This window comes from Hippichthys cyanospilos, chromosome 12 (genome assembly GCF_059441005.1).
Source record: "Hippichthys cyanospilos isolate Australia breed blue-spotted pipefish chromosome 12, RoL_Hcya_1.0, whole genome shotgun sequence".
Lineage (NCBI taxonomy): Eukaryota > Metazoa > Chordata > Actinopteri > Syngnathiformes > Syngnathidae > Hippichthys > Hippichthys cyanospilos.
Window position 1 is genome coordinate 17,533,707 of NC_142380.1, and position 20,946 is coordinate 17,554,652.

A 20,946-nucleotide genomic window follows, 5' to 3' on the forward strand; every position below is an offset into this window, starting at 1 on the left:
ATCTGTTCGAGGTCCGATGCATTACATACTTTAATTTTTTGGTCGAGCACCGATTTGGTCGAGTATAGAGGCGGTCGAGTACCGAGGTAACACTGTATATATATATATATATATATATATATATATATATATATATATATATATATATATATATATATATATATATATATATATATATATATATATAGATACCTTTGGAGGTATCTATCTCTCTCTCTCTCTCTCTCTCTCTCTCTCTCTCTGTATATATATATATATATATATATATATATATATATATATATATATATATATATATATATATATATATATGTATGAGCTGAGTTCAAGTTAACCATTTTATAACCATTTATATACTTTAAATGATCATATTCCAGCAATGACAAAAAACACACCAAAAAAATAAAAAACAACTTTGAACAATGAGAACGCCACTGCACCACCTAGTTTTGTGGATGGGTAATTACACTTGCAAAAGCAAAGCTTGTTCCCTGTAGTGTTTCAGTTTTGCTGGGGTGAATTGTCACATTTAAAAAAAAGGGCCAATGAAAATTCATTTGTGACAACATGGTTTCCATTTGTCATATCTGCTAATGAGATGTTGAGTCTGGTGCGTAAGAGACTTTCTTTTGCTTTGCCTTCTCTTTATGCGTGAATTTGAGCAGTTCAGAAATTTTTGAGATTGTTTAGTTGGGTAATCATATGATTTGAATGTTGAGAGTTTTTTTTTTTTTTTTAACTGTTGATGAATGGAAGTTTGACAGCTCACTGTATGTGTGCTGTTTCTATCTTATTTACATTTTCTCCTCCCAGTATTGTGCCAAATAGTATGTAAACACTGTATCTTGCATATTCATTGACATAACCATATTACTTGTGCGAGAGCTGTTTTGCACATTTGAAAGGTGCTCCATGCACACTGTTAGTAAATTATGCCATCAGGTTTGCACGCTACAGGCAAAGCAGTATTTCTCTTACGAGGCGGATTATCAAAACACTCCATCTGCGTGCTCCTGGTCGACCATTTTGTCAAATTTTAGAGCCAATTTTGCCCCACAAGTCAAAACCTTTGCCCACCTGCCATAAACTGAGACAATTAACTTACCTGACGGCGGAGCAACATTTCACATGATTACACTCTATTTGATTACTTAGAAATCAGAACTGAACATGAAAATGACATGGATGCATAATGAAACCTGAGACTGGTATACTTAAGCAATATGTATTATTTTTTTCATATTTGGCACTTTTCCTCTATTTTAGTCATGATAAGGCCACTGTGTATGTGTGCCCGCTTGTCTGGATGCTTGCATGTACATGTGTGCGAGCAGTGCAGGGAGATTGCTGAGTTGCTATAGATAGCTTAAGTCCAATCCTCTTTTCTGCAAGAAAAGATACCGATGAGAGCTGAGATGTGCAGTGGCAACATCTGTGCTGCTTCTACAATCCATTAAAGGAGATGGGGGATGCTTTAACACATGGGGCCTCCTTTGCTGCAAAACTTGAAACCAGGTTTATGCTATTTGGGCTCACTACCACCTTCACTATACTGTAGGATGGTGTGCATATGTGTGTTTGAATATGTCTGTGTTATTAGTCCTTAAAAAAGGCTGCATAGTGGATATGTTTGTAAAACATCCATCCATACATACATTTTCTAGAGCTGCTCATCCTCACAAGGCTTGCTGGTGCCTATCTCAGCTGGCTTCGGGCAGTAGGAGTTATTCATCATTCAGAACAAGAAACACCCACAAAGCAGTTATATCTTTTACTTTACTGTTTGTCCCGTATGGAAATAAAATGCATTAATTCTGCCACTATCCATGAAGCTCTTTTTCCTACAATTTATCCAAAAACAATTTTCAGAAAAATGCATTTCCACAACAGTCGTCCCTATGTTCTGCTTGTAGCCAGGACAGAGGTAAAACAGTGGCAACTGGGAGTTCACTTTATTCATTCAACAATATATTTTTGATATACTGAATATATCACAATTCATTATCTTCCTATGCCATAAGATAATTTGTTAACGAGACAGTACACAGTAGACTGTACACTCACTGGGCACGTTGTTAGGTATTGTGGTCAGTGTATCTACACAAGAGTAGTATATATATATATATATATATATATATATATATATATATATATATATATATATATATATATATATATATATATATATATATATTTACATATATATATTTACACACACACACACACACACCTTTGGAGGTGTCTGCCATCTTGATTCTGAGAGCTCCAATCCATATTTGATACGGATGTTCTGGTACACTATGCCTGCTTCCTGGTTAAGCCGCTCCAAGTACGCCTTGCTGGCCAATATCTTGCATCCTGTGCTGTACCATGCTCTACATTTTTGATTATTAGCAAGGCAGAAGTGTTTATGTGACTGCCCTCCAAGTGACCTCCTTATGATTGCTATTTGCATGAGGAATTCCAAGCTGTCCTGTAACTTTGCTTTACTACCTTCAGGTAGTTCAATCCGTTCAGTTCTATCTTCCCACACCTAGATATCATTCGCCCACACTTATCAATCCCAAATGACATACTGATGCGATTGCTGCATATCCTTGTGAGGTGAATCAGAGTCAATTTTACATTTGGTCTTTGCATAAAGCTTGATGTCTTCCATGTAGAGGAAGAGAATGATTCCTTTTTGCACTTTTGAACCCTGACCAGAAGTTGCTCTTGGTTATGATCTGACTGAGCAGGTTTATCCCAATGCAGAACAACTAGGGCACAGGGCAGCTCCTTGGAATATGCCACATTTCAGATTCATCAGTGCTATTCGCTTTGAGTTGGCCTCTAGGAGGTTCTTCGATCCCCGTTGATGTTATACAATTCCATGTAGTCTGGTTTTCAAGTGTGCAGCATTGAGTTGTAGATTTTCTTGTAGTTAATCTGGACAGTGCATAGTTTGGTGCTTTGGGTTCTACAGTCTTGGGCCACCGCAACTGTTAGAAACGTTCATGTAGTGCTTAGGCAGGTTAGTTCGGTAGTTTGATCGATTTTTGAGGATTGTCCCACATTGTGTTAGCTATTGTGGTGGGTGGATCACTGATGTAAGTAGCTGGTTCATTTGTGCTGCTAGGCATTAATGATGAGGTTAGCTTCTTTAGCCGCTAGGCATGAATCAGGTTGGTACCTGATGATGTCCGGCTCATCATCTTTCACACTTTTCTTTGGATATCAGCACCCTCAGGAACTCTAGTCTTGTCCTGGAGCTCCTTGTTATCTTGTTGTTTGGTTAGTATATTGTTTTTTCCTGGTTTCTTTCACTGTTGGTCTAGTCTTTGTCATGATTTTTTTGTAGTGAACTGTTCTTGGGTTTTCTGATTTTTTATTGTTACTTTTAAATTGGATCATTTCTGAATTTGGGTGATTTTGTCTTTTCTGCTCATTGTATCTGGGCTATTGTATTTATTTTTTTTCCCACTACACTCGGCCTTCCTCCGATCTTTTATTCTTCACATTAATTTGTGACCTGTATGGACCAATCATCTTGTTCAAGGCCACACATGCATGGATTGCTCTTGGAAAAAAAAAAAAAAGAAAAAAAAAGTGTGCATTCTTGTGAAGGCCACATGTTTAATTGACGCGCATTTTCTGTCAGAGGAAGTGTAGTTCGTTTCAAGCGACCATGTGAGTCGTGTATAGGAGGATTTCTTGCCACCTATGCGCTACATTAACTTGAACTTCAAAATGGATACACCAAATAAAACATGGACTACACACTTAACCAGGCAATAGCTTTACCAGGCTTGCTGATATATTTCCTCAGAACAGTTGCATTCTGATTAGCTTGACTACTTTCCCAAAATTTTTGCGACCATATCGAGTCTCTACCAACAATTATAGTAATTAGAAGAAACCACTGCTGCCATCGTATGATACTGCACACGTAGCTGCTACCATAAGACCTATGGTGTTTTCAAATGCAGTTAGGAGAGCTACACTTCAAATTGCTTTAGCTTGATAAATTTTAAACTGTAAAAGTAACCATTGTCATGTTGGTTGATCATGTTTTTGTCGATTCCAAGAAATATCATATCATTTTGTCACCAATAATGCCATGGAGAAAACCTAGCCGGCCCACGCATTCGCAGAGTAGCATCAAAACTTTCACTTCGTTGGCAATGACAAAAAAAAAAAAAAAAAATGGAGGCTAGCATGGGGCAAACTTGTTTGGTTTACCATTTCTTGAGAGCCGTCGCTAACCTGAAGGTAGGATAATTGGAGAATTTATGTTTTCCAGCCGAACACATCTTAAAATGTCTAACGTACATTTTACGGTAAAACGTGGTTGGAAACTATCAGTGAAGATGGAGTTTTAGAAAATAGTTTTGAATTGAGTTAGGGTTGAAGTTAGGGCAGTCCTTCTCAAATAGTTGGGCCGGTCCCCTGTTTTTGGGTGAGGTTGGGTGCATGAAGGATTTTTCATTCCTGTGTGCCCTGCAATTGGCTGTGAATCAGGTCAAGGTGTCCCCCGCCTACCCCCTGACAGCTGGGATAGGCACCAGGGGGCCTGCGACTCCAGTGAGGAAAAGCGGCTGCAGAAAATGTCTAGATGCATTTCATTCTATTTTTTTAAACATGTAAAAAAAAAAAAATCATGTACCCCTTGAAGTGCCTTCAAAGTAGCCTGAGTAGCCTCATTTGAGAACCACTGTGCTACTTGATATATCAGCAGTAAGAATATACAGTTCAATTTTTTCATCGTCATGTGTGGGTTTGCTCACGTTTTAAAAATTTAGTTGTTTAGAAAAAAAAAAGGTCCTCCCACATGCAGTAAGATGTCCTTCCTTAGAAGTAATGAAAAATGATTGAGTTATTACTTTTCCTCCTACAGGAGAATGCATTTGCCTAAATGGCTACATGAAAGACCCAGTCCACAAGCACCTCTGCATACGTAGTGAGTGGGGGCCCAATCAGGGGTAAGTACAAATTCTCACCTCATTTTCAATTTTATGGTAAATTGTACAGATCAGTAGATGTCTTATTTGTTATGTTTGCTAAATTGAATGTCTTTTTTGATGTTTGATGTATAACAAGAACATGTTAATATATTTTCACTATCAGAACACCTTTTTAAACCAATTTTACAACTGCGATTTATTGTCAATTTATGGTAACAACATCTATCACATCACCTGTCTCAGTTATTTAACATATAGATACATTGGTACCTCAAGATACAAGAGTCTCTAAACTTAATACATGGCACAACTTTCTAAGATTTTTATTCCCCTTAATATGAAAAAAAAGATTGCGATATGAAAATTTGCTTTGCTCCTGCCCTGATGCTAATTGTTAAGCTTCTAGTGATTTCGAGGGCTAACGAGGGAGCCTGGGTAAATAGACAGTTTTTTTTTTTTTTTTTGTAAGACAATCTGTGTTTTGGTTCAACCATGAAGAAATATCTGGTAGAGAACTGATTCCCTCTGAAATGTCTGCTGTTGCTGGATTAAGTCCCTGATCACCCTAGAGCCTCGAGGATGATAGCCTCAAAAAAGTTCATTCACAAATGTTCTGCCCATGGACCAGCAAGTGATTTTGAACTTTAAGAAGCTGTATAGTATACTTTTCTGCAATTGACTATGTATTGTTTTCTGCCGTTTAGTTCATACTGTATTGTTTTCTGAGGTTTGCTCTCTTGCTCCCTGCTAATTTTCGAATGTTGACTTACTAAAAAAGTAAAGTTCCATATTTTTTAGCTTCTTTTGCTGTCACAAATTCGATAATTTACATAAGAAACTGGATTTATGTGAAAGAAATCATACATTAAGTTGTTATCATTATGTGTTTAATTCTTGTCTAGAATTGCAGGTATAGGAAACATCACTACACGATCGTGAAATTAATTAATTTCGTATCTCAAGGTGACACTATATATACAACATAGGGGTGTCAGTCTAGGTCAAGAGTACCCTAGTCCTGCCCTCGAGAGCCCCTGTTTTACATGTAACCCTCATCCGGTACACCTGATTCAAGTACCGTATTTTCCGCACTATAAGGTGCACCGGGTTATAAGGCGCACCCTCAATTAATGACATATTTTAAAACTTTTTCAATCACAATATAGTAATACTCAAAGTAATAACAAAAACAATTCAATAACTCTGAACTCTCAATAACATAATAAGTCAATGTCAGTATGACCAACCTTGTTCAACTGTAAACACACAAAAGAAACAGATAAAGCTTACTTATCAGTTCATTCCCCGTCTACGAATCCCAATCTCAGTGTTGATCCATATATAAGGCGCACCTGATTATAAGGCGCACCATCAGCTTTTTTAAAAAAAATAGGGCTTTTAGGTGCTCCTTATAGTGCGGAAAATACTGTAACTATGATTGTTCAGCTAATAAGCAAGCTTTCCAACAACCAACTGATGACAATCACGGTTACTTGAATCAATTGTACCAGAGGAGCGTTTCATGGAAAAGAGCATGGATAGGCGCTTTTGAGGACCGAACTTAAGACACCCCTGGTTTACGACGACACCAAATACACTACACATCCTGGTAATGGCTACAATTGTGACTTCATATCAGTAGCATACCATACTCCAACTCAATTTCATCGATGAAACACAGCTACACAAAGGATACAAGCCCTCTTGCTTACATTTTAAGTTTTTTTCCTTCGCATTTTGTCTCCTTATTAATCCATACTTATTTATTTGTCATCATAGGCCTTGGCCTTACACCATCTTCCAGCGAGGTTTTGATCTTGTGATGGGAGAACAACCGTCTGACCGCATTTTTAGGTAAGAAAAACCTTAAAAAGATTTAACTGTTAAATCCGTGCCTCATGTTAATGGCTGAATGACCTGTAAAACGAACTTTGACACTGACACATGTCAAATTAAGTTTATTTGTATAGCCCTGTCTCGCAGCAGTTTCAAAGGGCTTCACTGGTGAAAAAGAAATCATACTGAACGTCATAAATACATAATCGAATCCCCTGAACAAAGCTTCCAGAAGGGTAAGGAAAACCTCAAAACCCCATCTGTGAAAAATAAAAAACCTTTAGAAGGGACCGCAGGTGGGAGGAGCCCCCTTCCAGGCTCAAAAGATTGCACTTTGTACAGTAGATACCAAGTACTAAACATAATATTTTGCCATATTAGGCGGAAAGTGTCTAGTGCAAAGACACGTTGACAGCGAGCAAGGTCATCGGGTAAGGTCTTCCTCACAGTCTGGCATAGAAGGTCCATCCTAAAAAAAATGCCGCAGGGAAGTGGTCAATCTTTAAATTCGCTACAAAAGGAGAGAGTTAAGTCAAATATCATGCCAAGGTTTTTTCTGAGCAATTGTCAGATGTCAACTGTATGAACCTAGGTATCGCGAGAAGACTAAAACAGTTTTCTTAATCTTTTTCCAAGAAATCCAAAGTTAACAAAAACAAAACCACAGAACCCATGGGTCTGCATAACCTTCTCAAATTGGTGTGTGCCTGTATTCAAAATTAACCAATTACATTTACCTCATGTTAAATGAGAGTAGGTCACACCTGCTACCCTTCTGAGTTTTCCAAATTAAATTCACATGCTGGAGTAGGCTTTTCTTGACTTTTTTTTTCTTTTTTTTTGCTTTTTGGAAACAACTTGACTGTTTTGCGCAAATGTTGTCATTTCATACTGCTCATTCCTTCCGACTTGAGTCCATTGAGTCCTGTTTTTTTTTTTTACCTAGTTTTAATTCTTGTGAGAATGGAAACAGGTGACCGAGTTCACTCAGTAGCACTTAACCGCCTGATTCTGTTATCATAGGCCCTATGATACCCTATGACATAGGGTAAGCCAAATAAGCCATTGAAGCAGCATACCAGTCCCTGGTTGTCCATTAAAGCAGTGCTTGTTAAGTGATGTTTCATGTGTACTGTGCTTATGTTAGTTTGAATTACTGGGAATTCATATGTTCAACTTGCTCACATCCCATTTTTTTTTTTTTTTTAGAAAAATTGAGCTAACAACCTGCTGAGTAACATGCCAGATGGTCTTTTTATTTATTATTTTTTTTTTAAATGCGAGTTTGGTTCAATACAAGCGAGAAAGAAAACTCTTTTTGATAAAGGCAGGCACACACATTTCAGGGTAATCAGTACCACAAGAAGGTGTGCACTGCCACTTAGGAATACGTAAATGAAATACCGCTATCGAGAGAAGCTGCCAGTGTCTGTTGTTGAAGCGAGTGGGGAGGAGACTGAAAACATGTTTTCCATCAAGAAAAGCTTGCTTGTTCTTTTGATTTCGAAATTGTGTCACAGGCTGATACAATTGCTGCTCTGGGTACATCCACACTAATCTGTATGGCATTCTTATTTACAAACATCTCATATCTATCTATCTATCTATCTATACTTCTGTCTATCTATCTATCTATCTATCTATCTATCTATCTATCTATCTATCTATCTATCTATCTATCTATCTATCTATCTATCTATCTATTGAAAAATTCTGACTTTGGAAGTTGCATTTGAAAGTATCTATTTATATGACACAAATATAAAATTAAGGACCAATTTGAGACAAAAAACCCCCCAATGTATTAACATCATTAACATCTTTGTCATCATGAGGTCAGAAGTATGAACAGTAAGTGGGTAGGCTTTGTACAGATACGTACAATATAGCAAGATACCTACAATAATGGGAAAGTGTGCATAGTAGATAAAATAATGTACATGTGGGCTTCGTAGGTTAAGTACGGCTATGAGTACGGCAAAAGAAGGTACATAGTCACCTGTATGAGATGTACAAGAAGGATATTATTAGTTTTTATTTTTCTAGTGGCTTTTAAGGAGTTCAATGTCAGTCTAAAGCTTTCTTCAATGCTACTAAAGCTGTATATGGTCCCAGCTACCGCATATCAAGATCCCTTTGATCCAAGGAGCGACGAAACATCCTGGAGACAGTTGAAGAGATCGAGACTTGCTGGAAACACTGAAGTCTTAAACCAGAAATCAGTAGTTAATGAAGAGGTGCTTGACTTAATCCTACAAAGTCTCATGAAGGTATGCATGGGATATGTAACAAACTTGTTGGATGTTCAAGATGCAATTGCAAAGCTACGTAACAACAAAGCTGCCGGCCTGATGGGATTCTAGCTGAAATCCTGAAGCCCGGAGAAGCTAACCTCCTTCAGCATATGCATGCATTCATCAACAAGATCTGGAACAAGGAAGCAGTACTTGCAGAGCTTAGAGATGCAGTCACAGTCATCTTGTTCAAAAAGGTGGACAAGATGGACTGTGGAAACTCCAGGGGCATCTCACTCTTCTCTTCAACTGGAAAGATTATTGCCCACATTCTGCTCAAGAGGCTTCATCCAACATCTGAAAAAAATCCTACCAGAATCCCAGTGTGGTTTCCGCCCTGCCTGTGGCACAGCTGACACGATCTTCACAGCCTGACGTTGACAAGAAAAATGCAAAGAACAAAATCAACCGCTATACATTGCTGTCATCAGCCTAAAAAAGGCCTTTGACTCTGAACCGTGAGGCCCTCTTGAAAATCCTGTCAAAAAATGGTTGTCCAGATGTCAGCAAAAGTTCTATGCAGTGGCCTTGAGACTGAGCCTTTCAAGGTGGAACGTGTGGTCAAAAAAGGATACATAATTAGTCCCATCCCATGTCTCTGTTTTTATTGCATCTTTTCTCCACTTAATTAGCCACAACTTACGCCCTGGAGTCTGGATTATCTATAGAACAGATGGCAGGCTGTTCAACCTTAATCATTTCAATGCCAAGACAAAGCTCTCCAATACACCTGATGTGGAACTCCAATATGCAGATGACAATGCCATCGCCGCCCACATAGAGGAAAATATTCAGACCTTACTTGATGCTTTTGTCAGAGCATACAAACTTCTGGTATTGGCCAAAAAATGTGAAAAAGACCAAGGCTCTCCATCAGGCTCAACCAGACTCCTCCATAACCCCACCATCAATAAAGGTCAATAACATAGTTCTTGAAAACTTGAACCAATTCCCATACCTGGGCAGCCACCTCTTCTCCCGGGCAGGCACTGACTGAGTTACACGAGTGTATTTGCTGTGCTGGTGGAGTGTTTGCAAAGCTCCGGAGAAGGGTCTTTGAAAACTCAGACCTGCTGGCTAAAATCCTTGTCTACAAGGTCGTTATCCTGCCTACACTTCTATATGGCGCAAGACACATGGACCACCTACAGCAGACACATCAAAGCCCTTGAATCCTACCACCAGAGGTGCCTTCGTAAAATCATGTGCATCACTTGGGATCAGAGCTACACGAATATCAATGTGCTCGAGGACGCAAACATTGACGGCAATGGCACCACTGTTATCAAACTCAGCTCAGCTCAGCTAAGCTCAGATGGACAGACCATGTCGTCTGAATGCCAGACACTCACAGACCCCAACACGTCCTCTACTCAGAACTGCTGACTGGCATCAAAGCTTCTGGATGTTAGAAAAAGTGTTACAAGGACAACATCGGTATCAGCCTCAAGCATTTTACACTTTTGTACCTCAGGCCTGGCGGGAGCAGAGTGAATGGTGTTGACGATGGATGGGGTCCTGGGTGATGGAGGCAGGTGTCCTCTGGAGTCTGAGCTGGTAGATGCTCTGTAGGGAATGGCAGTGGAGCTCTGATGATCTTGGATGCCCCCTTGACCACTCTTTGCAGGCGTTTGCGGTCCTTAACAGTGGAGTTTCCATTCTAAACAGTGACGCAGCGATCCTTGCTCATGTCTATTATCGTCTCTTTGGTCTTGTCTGTGTCAAGGGTGGGGTTGTTGTCCTTACATCACGCCACTAGCCTGGACACCTCCATCCTGTAAACTGGTTTTTCATGGCCAGTGATGTGTCCAATCACGGCAGTGTCGTCCGCGAACTTCAGATTGACGTTTTATGTCGGTGGAAACATCTAGCGACAAAATAAACCTTAGATTACCAAATTATGTAGGGACTTGGACGATTTGGTACAGTTTCATTTTTAATTACTTCACAGAAGTATATTGCAACCTTTTGGGGACCGGACTTTGTCACCCCTGCTTTCACTTTTATTTCAAACCCTCAGTACACATGCCGTATGAAAGTAAAACAATCTCTTTCGACTTGATTTGCCTTTGAACATTTTTCAATGATAAGTGAGAGCTGAAGTATTGAAGCAGTGTTTGGTACAATTCATTTTTATAGTATTGTTGAGCTGTTTTGCCTTTACGGCTAGAAAACAATTCTCAATATTTGGGGGTATCCATCCTAAAGACCTTGTTTCCTTGCCCTACTTTGTTGTATCTTCTTTGTACCATGAATGGAACTTATGGCACATCATCAAACTTCAACTCTGATTGCAACTTACTATTGATGATATTTGAACACTGAGCCTGCAGCTGTTTAGATCAGTATGTATGGAGTTCAGAAGTCCATGCCGCATGCAGTATTTTCATGTATCTACTCTCAATGGGGACTACTACTGTAGTAGTACTGTAACTATCATTCTCTGCTCTGCTCCATGAGTGCCTTGCACTTGTTCTTGTTCCGGTAGCCTTTTTTTCTCCTCTTTGTGTTCTGGTTTCCCAGCAGCTGGAGCACATAGCTTGTTTATCTGGGCGACATTCGAGGTGGTATGACTCTATCGTTATTAGTGTCACTTATCCAAGGCATGCAGGGTCTTGCCCAAGGACCTAACTGGTTATTATCACACAGGATGTGAACCACAGTCCTCGGTGTCCAAATCCAGCTGCTGCAACACATTCATATATATATATATATATATATATATATATATATATATATATATATATATATATATATATATATATATATATATATATATATATATATATGTTTATAAAATCTCTGCTGGGTAGTAAAATTATATGATAGTATTGAGGTTACATTTCAATGACATTGACAGTATTTGACATGCTCTCTTCTGCAGATTCACATACACCTTAGGAGAAGGGATGTGGCTGCCTTTGAGTAAAAGCTTTGTCATCCCGCCTGCAGAGCTCGCCATCAATCCATCTGCTAAATGTAAAACAGATATGACAGTCATGGAGGATGCTGTTGATGTCAGGTGAGCAATAAGAATGGATGGGTAATTCTTGCACTGTTGACTACACCTCAAATAATTACAAGCATTTGTTTGTTGTTAAAATGTTACCTACCAAATTTTCCGCACTATAAGACGCACCGGATTATAAGACGCACCCTCAATTAATGACATATTTTAAAACTTTTTTCCATATATAAGGCGCACCGGATTATAAAGTGCACCCTTAATTAATGACATATTATAAAACCTTTTCAATCACAACATAGTAATACTCAAAGTAATAACAATCATAACTCAAATAATAACTCTAAACTCTCAATAGCATAATAACTCACTTGCCAATATGACCAACCTTGTTCAACTGTAAACACACAAAAGACACAGGTAAAGCTTACTTTATCAGTTCATTCCCCATCTACGAATCCCAATCTCAGTATTGATCCATATATCAGGCGCACCTGATTATAAGGCGCACCATCAGCTTTTTAAAAAAAATAGGCTTTTAGGTGTGCCTTATAGTGTGGAAAATACGGTACTCGTGGAATATATGTTTATAATTGAATTAGCACACAGCTGATAAGTGTTGTTTGATATGCATTTTGTTTGTGTGTGTGTGAGTGTTTGCTGTATTCATACTGCTGCAATGTGTTTACACTGCCTGATTGATGGAGAGAGTCACATTTTTGTTGTTGTCCTCATACCTATTGTATTTCTCCAAGTATAAGTCGAGTTCTTTTTTTTTTTTTTTTTGCTCATTTTCAAACCCCATATTAGGACGGGTCAACTTATAACCACAGACCAATGTTTTCAACATATTTGTGTTTGAATAACATTAATTATAATGTGGAATAAGTAATATGTCATTTACAAGGCTGAAAATTATTATATATTAAATACCTCTAATTAGAAATGGCATACATCTGTTTTAGAGTGTTTGCACAGAACATTTCAAAAATGCACTTTCGTCAAGCCCCCTTATTGCCTCTCTGTTGTCAACAACTAGGCTGCGTGCTTTTGACGCATTATGAATAGGAAAAGTTGGCTTGAGTGTTCTCCTTCAGGATGTGCACTTGAACAAACCAGCATGGATTTCGGCAGGTGGGAGGAGAAAGAGCGAAGAGGAACGTCCCACGCTCTGATATCAAAACAGTCATCACTTGAGTAAAGAAAGGTTGGGATAACATCCGAAGTAACATGATCAGCAAATTATCTCTGAAGACCTCCATTTAAAACAAATTGGACAGGTCCGAAGATGGCTACTCTTTGACAAATCAAGTGTAAACTCTGATTGTTATCATATATGGTCAGCTACAGGCTTCGCTTTTATTACATTTCCAGGCACCATTATAATAACTGTGGCTCCCCGTGAGCCTACAGCCAAACGGATGGGAAGGGATAACAGTACAGTTACTGGATAAGGTTTAATAATTATAAGTTTAATGCAGTAATATTTGTCAATGTGTAAATTATAAATATGTTTCACATGCAAAACGCAGGTACCCACATACACGTGTGTGTGTGTGTGTGTGTGTGTGTGTGTGTGGGGTGACGCTACTTCATGTTTTTTCACTTATCACGTGGGGTTCTGATCCCCATTAACTGTGAAAAACAAGGGAGTTTCATATTTTTAACAACACACCATGTGTTATAATTGGAAAGCCAAGATCTATGTAACCACTTAAGTCAGGGGTAGACTTGTTTTTTTTTTTTTTTAATTCAAAAATTCAAACTGAAGTTAAAAAAAGGGGCGGGGGTGGACTTAGAAGTGAGGTCGACTTGTACTCAGAGAAATACAGTATGTAATTTAAACCTTCAGTGATACTGAGCACAGGTTGAAAACAAATGAGTAAATTACTTCACAGTTTACTTCAGATCAGTAGTCACCAACCCTGGTCCTTGAGGGCACCTATTGAGCAAGTTTATGATGCAACCCACCTCCTGCACACCTGATTCAAATGATCAGGATCATTTTTACTCCAGAACAGGAAACACCCAAACACGCTGGGTGCTCTGGAGGACCAGAGTTGATGACCCCTCCTCGAGATGTATCTATGACTTTTATCATGTACCTCAGTCCCCCTTCATCCCTGATTCTCCCACTTTTCTGGTGATATTTAGCAGTAGGAAGCACCCACGGTGGGGTACTGCTTACCATGTCAACCTTTCAGTTGATAGGTTCAGATTCAAATCATGGCTCAGGCCTTGCTGTTTGAGTTTTGCATGTTCTCCCTTTGCTTGTGTGGGTTTTGTTGCATTTGACCCGTGACGGTGCAGCATATCACAAGTCATGTTACACCTCTGACTGTGTAAGTGTGGACAAGTTGTAATGCCAATGAATAAATTACACTTTTCCATGCAGTGTGCAAGGATTACGAAGAGAAGTTAATACGACTTGTCTGTAGAAATGTCTGACAGAAGCTACTGTATGTACCTTTTAAACATTAAGGCAGTGATCTTAATCAATAGAAAGTAATTGTATTTGACAATTATATTTTTGATATGTTATTTAACCATTTTAAACACTATTTCTTGAAGGTGAAGGTATTTATATACCATGTAAAAAAATGTTTTTATTCATCAGCTTTGCAGTAAAGTTTGCATTGTGCGATTGACTGACATGATGAATATGTTTGACTGACTCACAGCATAGTAAATGACACTACTGCTGTTTTGATGGCATTGTGTTTTTAGGATGTGTTAATAGGATGAGTTTATGCAGAAACAAAATATGTGGAGTAATGTAATTAGCAGTGAGAATTGACTTTTAAGTGTATGCTGGAACATCCTTTGTAAACAACTTGGCGTGCACAGCCGTGACAAATGCTGCCCTAATTTGCAGATTGTTATTTGCCCTGTGAAAATTATGCCAGGTAAAATTAGCCCTGCTTACATGAATATCCCCACGTCATTTTTTTTAATGAGCATTGAACTCTGCACTCCTCGTTTCATGGTTTCAAGAGCTTGATCAACTGTAAATAGGGCAAGTGCTCCCAAGACAAATCGAAAACCATAAATACAAGGTTGAATGTGAAAGTCAACTCAGTATTGAATGTCTTCAACTGTCTTATAGCAACGGCCTTAAACAGTGGATCATGTTCCACACGCGGCATGTACACTAATGGGTTAAGGGACAGCCTGAGATCTTTGATACAGTTGTGCATGGAGTGGGCTAAAACACCTGCTGGAAAATGCATACGTCTCATTGAAAGTTACAAAAATCATTTGATTGCAGTAATTGACTCAAAATGTTTTGCAACAAAAACATTAAGTCAAGGATCCCATACTTTTCTTCCAGGCCTGTTTCAAACATAATTAACTGTCTTCAGTCAATAATAATTCTGTGTCCATTATTATTATTATTATCATTATCATTATCATTATCATTATCATTATCATTATCATTATCATTATCATTATCATTATCATTATTATTGCATGTTTAATGTTAAAAAAAAACTGTATCAATGTATTCCTTGCTGGCAACATTCCATGCCTCTTTTTGAATTGCACATCTGACTAGTTCATGCTAATTGCAGAGTAATATGACTCAGAAGCCTTTGATTATAATTAGTAGCAGGAGAACAGGTTCATAAACTGCTATTTTTAAATGTACGTCTGAGCTTTCCATTTTATATAGTATTGTGCTCACTTTCAGGGCTTCTTTCATCTTCAGACAGCTGTGCCACAGAAATATGTAATTAGAAGCTTCCAAATGGGTTGGTGTCATGATTTACATTATTTAATCTCCTATTTACTTTCTTTAAACACCTAATCATACGTGTTTGTTACATGGTAGACTTTTGTGTATTTACCCAATAAGAAGGTTAATCATTCATTTATGTATCGCGTCTACTTCTATTAAATTAAACGAGAAGTTCCAGCTTGATTTTCTGCACATTTGGTAGCATATTGTGAATGATATTTTAAAGCTGCACTATGTAGAATTAAGACTTGCTGTCTAGTTTGTGAAATGTGAATGCAGCACGCGCGCTACGATATCTCAGAGAGACCATACTTTGGAAGCAAATGCCAAGCGAGCCTGAGAGCGAGAAATCCAAGTACAATTCGCCATTTGTTTCAATGCACTATAGCGTGAAATCTACAAAACTTGGGCATGTATAGCAACACTGGTTTGTTACTCTGGGCTTCCGCGGACGTAATCAAGGAGGCCACACCTGGAAATGGGGAGACAATCGGCATCGACACATGAGAATGAGACAAGCAGAGTATAGACTCCATGAACAAAAGTGAACATCTCCAAACTTTTCTAAACGTAATCAACTCCAACCAGTCAAGTGGGAATGCAGGATAGCAATCCAGGCACATGAGGAATAATGTCAGGCAACAACAAAGCTAATCCAGTGGGCCGTCCGCGATACATGGAAGCCAGTGCGGCTCTTTTTGGGTGTTCTTTCAAAGTTAAGTGCTTGTTGTATTTCAGTGTGCACAGTATCCCGGTATTTTCCTTTTGTGTTTGCTGGGTGAACTCTAATACATAGACTAACTAGTCATCCTAACTCCCGATTTGATCGTTGTGCACCGTCGTGAAACTTGTGCTGCGCGGAGCGGAAAAACCCTCCCGCTTCTCTTCATTTCCCTTCTTTTATTTGCGATTGACATACAAACCATAAATTCGCTCAGCTGCATAGAAGACACAACCTGACATCCCAAACATGATTTGAATTACGTCTGCAAAAAAATTCCTCCTTCGCTTTCCATAGCTAAAAAAACATGACTGATCCCATCTGAGCGGTGCTCTCCATGTAATATAAACAGTGATTATGATATCTATGACTATCACTGCTCTTGTTTCCCTGCATCCCAGACGCATATTTTATGACACATTTTTTTTACATCAAAATATACATTGCCCATCTACTCTTTTTTTCAATAAAACTTGATAACTTATGAACACGTTAGAAAACTTTATGTGTCATGTAAAACTTTGTCACGTAAATCATGAAAAGAAAAAAAAAAGAACACTGCTTTGTTTACATACAGTACTTGCTTCTAACGGCGTCAGTCTGAAGTAACTTTGAAATAAAATTGTCCCAATGCCGTTGGTTTCATATGCACATTACTTGATGTGTCGGAGGACATATTCCACTGGTGCACATGTTAAAGTACTGATCTGCAGTGCTCCTTTAAAAATGTCACCAGTAAAAATAAATTCACTTCACAGTGCAAATGCTATTACATAGTATAGTAATTCATTGCTACTGTATTCACTCCCCATAATCAATGCGCACAAAGCTAATTAATGTAGTAATTTATTCACATCTAGCTGATATTACTTTGTGAGCATGCGGGGGAGTGGTAGGTGATGCGAACCACAAGTTGAAAACCTTAGCCGACAACAAGGTGTTAAAACATTATTTCGAATTGACTCAACGTGGAACTCTGAGATGGATATCAGAAAGTTATTCACCCCCAGCAGGTATAAAGCAGCAATGAATAGCATGGCAACATAGTCTGTTTTAAATTCATGCTAAATTAGCTGAGATTATTTCATGTGTCAAGGCAACCATTTTAATTTGCTCTACGAGCTGCCAGGAGAATTTCCAGTGAGTTCTATCAGTATGAAACAAAATGCTGCTTATGGGTTGTTGGCTCTGTGTCAATGATAATTTTGAATAAGCATGTGTTAGTTGACAGATATAGCCTCTGGATCAGGGGTACCAAACCTAACTGCGGCCCGTGGGCCGGTTCTGTCCTGCAAATGGGTTTAATCTGATTTATGAGATGATTTTGGAAAGAATAAAAATGAGCTGAATTGTATAATAAATGAAAACCTCGAAATGTTTTATGATTAAAAGTAATGTAAATTTTGTATGACTCATAGTTAGGTTGTACTTGTTTTATTTTGGACAGTATTAAAATAAGAATAGTACATTTGAAGGTGTTTTGAATATATACTATAATTTTATTGCTGTGGCTAACTTGCGAATAGATTTTCTTCCATGCAGTCTGCAAGTTTAAATGAGTTTGACACCCCTGCCTACCTTCAGGAGGAAAAACATTTTTCTCTATCATCAGTTATTGGACAACATTTTAACCATTCAAATGTATTTCACAGAAACAATGCACAGCGGACTTATTTCTCCTTACAAAGAATGTGGGATTTGTTTTTTTTTCTTCAACCTTCCTTCTAAAATGTTATCTATAAATGTGCTGTCTTTCGGCCCAAAACAAAGTAAACAAAAATATAGAATATATTACATATATATATATATATATATATATATATATATATATATATATATATATATATATATATATATATATAATTTGTTGAAATATGCCACACTATCCCTGTAAGCAAGTAAGTCAGTAAGTATATAAACAAGTAAGTATGTGATTCAGAAAAACGTAATGGCCAATGCACAGTGTTTAATATACATGCCCGTATTTCAACATTAAATTTTGAAACGTGAACATTTCACAGGAGTTAAACCTATTTCAATTTGACAGTTCAATTAGGTAACGCCAAGTAGCATTTTAAATTCACTCATCAGCAATTCTTCTTTGGATTCTAAATTTAATTAAAGCCTCCTTTTTTCACTGAAATAATAGTTCCAAATAAATATAGTATTAATTCTGTCTGAGCATTTCATCATTTGCAGACACCCTGTTTAATAGATCCCCCCTGGCATTAGCGACAACAAGGCAAACAGCAATTATAATGGAAAAATTGGTTTCTAAGATACTATCTATTTTGTTGTTAAATAAAGGTTGATAACGCATTGTTTGTTTTTTCTCAGTGGAAACCCAAGAAAGGGTGGCTTTGGATAGGAGAGGCTGTACTGTATATCCAAAAGTATGTGAGAGGTTATACCTCTGATCTTTGGCATGGCTATTTACGGTATCTATAGAAAAACTCACATGTGAAGGTTTGCAAGCATTGGACCATTTTTTGAACCACTGTGTCATAAAGTGGTTTACTACCTAAAGCTTCAGTCAGTACCCTTGGGTAACATCTACTGTCAGTAGATATTGTTGTGCATTTGTAGTCATCCTTCAAATAAACTCCATCATTATTTAAATAAACTCCTGCAAATGTGATACACTTTTTGTGTATAATATTAATAATACTTATTAATAGCAATTTTCGAGGTGGCAATCAGTGAAATGGCTGTGACAAACTGTGTTTCATTAAATGTCTATTTGTATTCCTTACTACGAATTAGACCCATTGTGCAATAATTAAAAAAAAAAAAAACCAACTAAATTTTGAATGTTTCATAGTTGACTGCTTATTCAGTGCTTGAGTAAATCAGGTGTTTTTATTGAAGAACATATATATATGTTTTTTACAGTACAATAATTCAGTTGTTATCTGGGTTCCCGTTTGTACTATGAATAGATACTGCCTACTGCACGAAAATATGTCAGACAAGCTGTGTCCGATTCAACGCAGCTTTTAACGCAACATGCTCTGACTGTTATGATCAGTGTTGATATTGGACGCCATTTTTGCAGCTCCACTGAAACCATATTCCCTTAGGGACAATTGAGATTGTTCCAAGGTCAAGATGAAAGCAGTGAGATCATTCAGATACCTTCCTATTTAATGAACACAGAAAATGACCAACCATACAAACACCTTTTTCAGTGGCACCATATCAAAATGCTCTTAAATGCAAAGGACAAACAACAAACATACATACCATATATATTATACATATATAGTACAGTTGATGATGTGATGTTTCACTCGTCTTAAAAACACCTGAGTTTCGCACCAAGGTTTCAAAGCTCTGCCCGTCAAACCAAAGCAGACAGGTGACTTGGTCAGAATGAAGCCTTGACATGGTTCAAACATAATCGGAGCATAACAAGGTTGGAGCATGCTTAGAAGCATCATCACTACCGATTCTCAATCTACACAGTTCCACTGGTGGCCAATGTTGGCCCCAGAGTAAAGGTTCTGGCCTTTCTCGTTCCTTCATCTCCCTTTCAACGTCTCACTCCCTGGACAGTTCCCCATTCACTTCTTCCTCTTTCTCACCTCATCTTCCTTCAATAGTTTGTTCATGTGCACATTCCCAAGCAACTGTAGCCACAGTTGTCCATGTTTCCTGTATACCAGAAGCCCAATGGCGGCAGGCTGATGAGGCTCAGGCTCCTGTTCCTGTACCTTTGTGGCTGGAGCTCATTTTTCTTCACCACTGCAGGTGGAAGCCCCTGTCCCTTTGCCTCTGCACCCCATCCCTATTCCTTGGAAGCTGGAGGCCCCTATCCCTTCTTTAACTGGAGGCCCATGTTGCTGTGTCTTGGCAGCTGGAGGCACCTATCCCTTGGTACCAAGAGACCTCTGTCCCTATGGCTCGGCGGCTGGAGGACCATTACATGACACCATGGCTGTTGAAGGCCCCTGTCTCTGGTTTTCAGCTGCTGGAGACCCTGTCCTCGCTCCTCTGGATCTGGAGATCCCTGTCTCTGTCTTTGCAAACCTGGCTACCGGAGGTCCTGTTTCCTGTGCCACATCAGTGGCACATAAGCCCCCTCAGCTCCAGGCTCCTGTCACTGCTCTGCATCAGCACCTGGTCCTTGTCCCTTCTCCACATTAGCGCCAGGCCTTCATCCCTGCAGTGCACCAGTGCCAAGTGCCCAATCCTGCGGTGCACGCCCCGAAGCTGGCCTTTTTCCATGTTTCGGCTTCACAAGCCCTGAAGCCCCACTTCAAACCTGCTCTGGCGGCGCACAGTGTGCAGCCACCTTTCGACCCTGATTCAGCATTGTATGACCCTGCTCTGGTAGCAAAAGGCGTGTGGGATAAACACTTGACTTTGTGTTGGTTAAGGTTTGTTTACTTCTTGGTTCATGTTGTCTTCTTCATTTAATGTTCTGGTTTTGTCTGGGTTGGGTTTTG

General features: G+C 38.6%; 1 protein-coding gene across 8 annotated transcripts in view; it reads left to right on the top strand.

Annotated features, from left to right (window-relative positions):
- Positions 1-20,946, top strand: part of astn1 (astrotactin 1) — a 369,637-nt gene that overhangs the window by 119,702 nt on the left and 228,989 nt on the right. For all 8 annotated transcript variants that reach the window (XM_088430421.1, XM_088430423.1, XM_088430425.1 and 5 more), the window contains 3 exons: positions 4,877-4,961; positions 6,723-6,797; positions 11,958-12,095. In XM_088430421.1, coding sequence (XP_088286547.1) covers positions 4,877-4,961; positions 6,723-6,797; positions 11,958-12,095 — 298 coding nt within the window. The remainder of the gene's footprint in view (positions 1-4,876; positions 4,962-6,722; positions 6,798-11,957; positions 12,096-20,946) is intronic.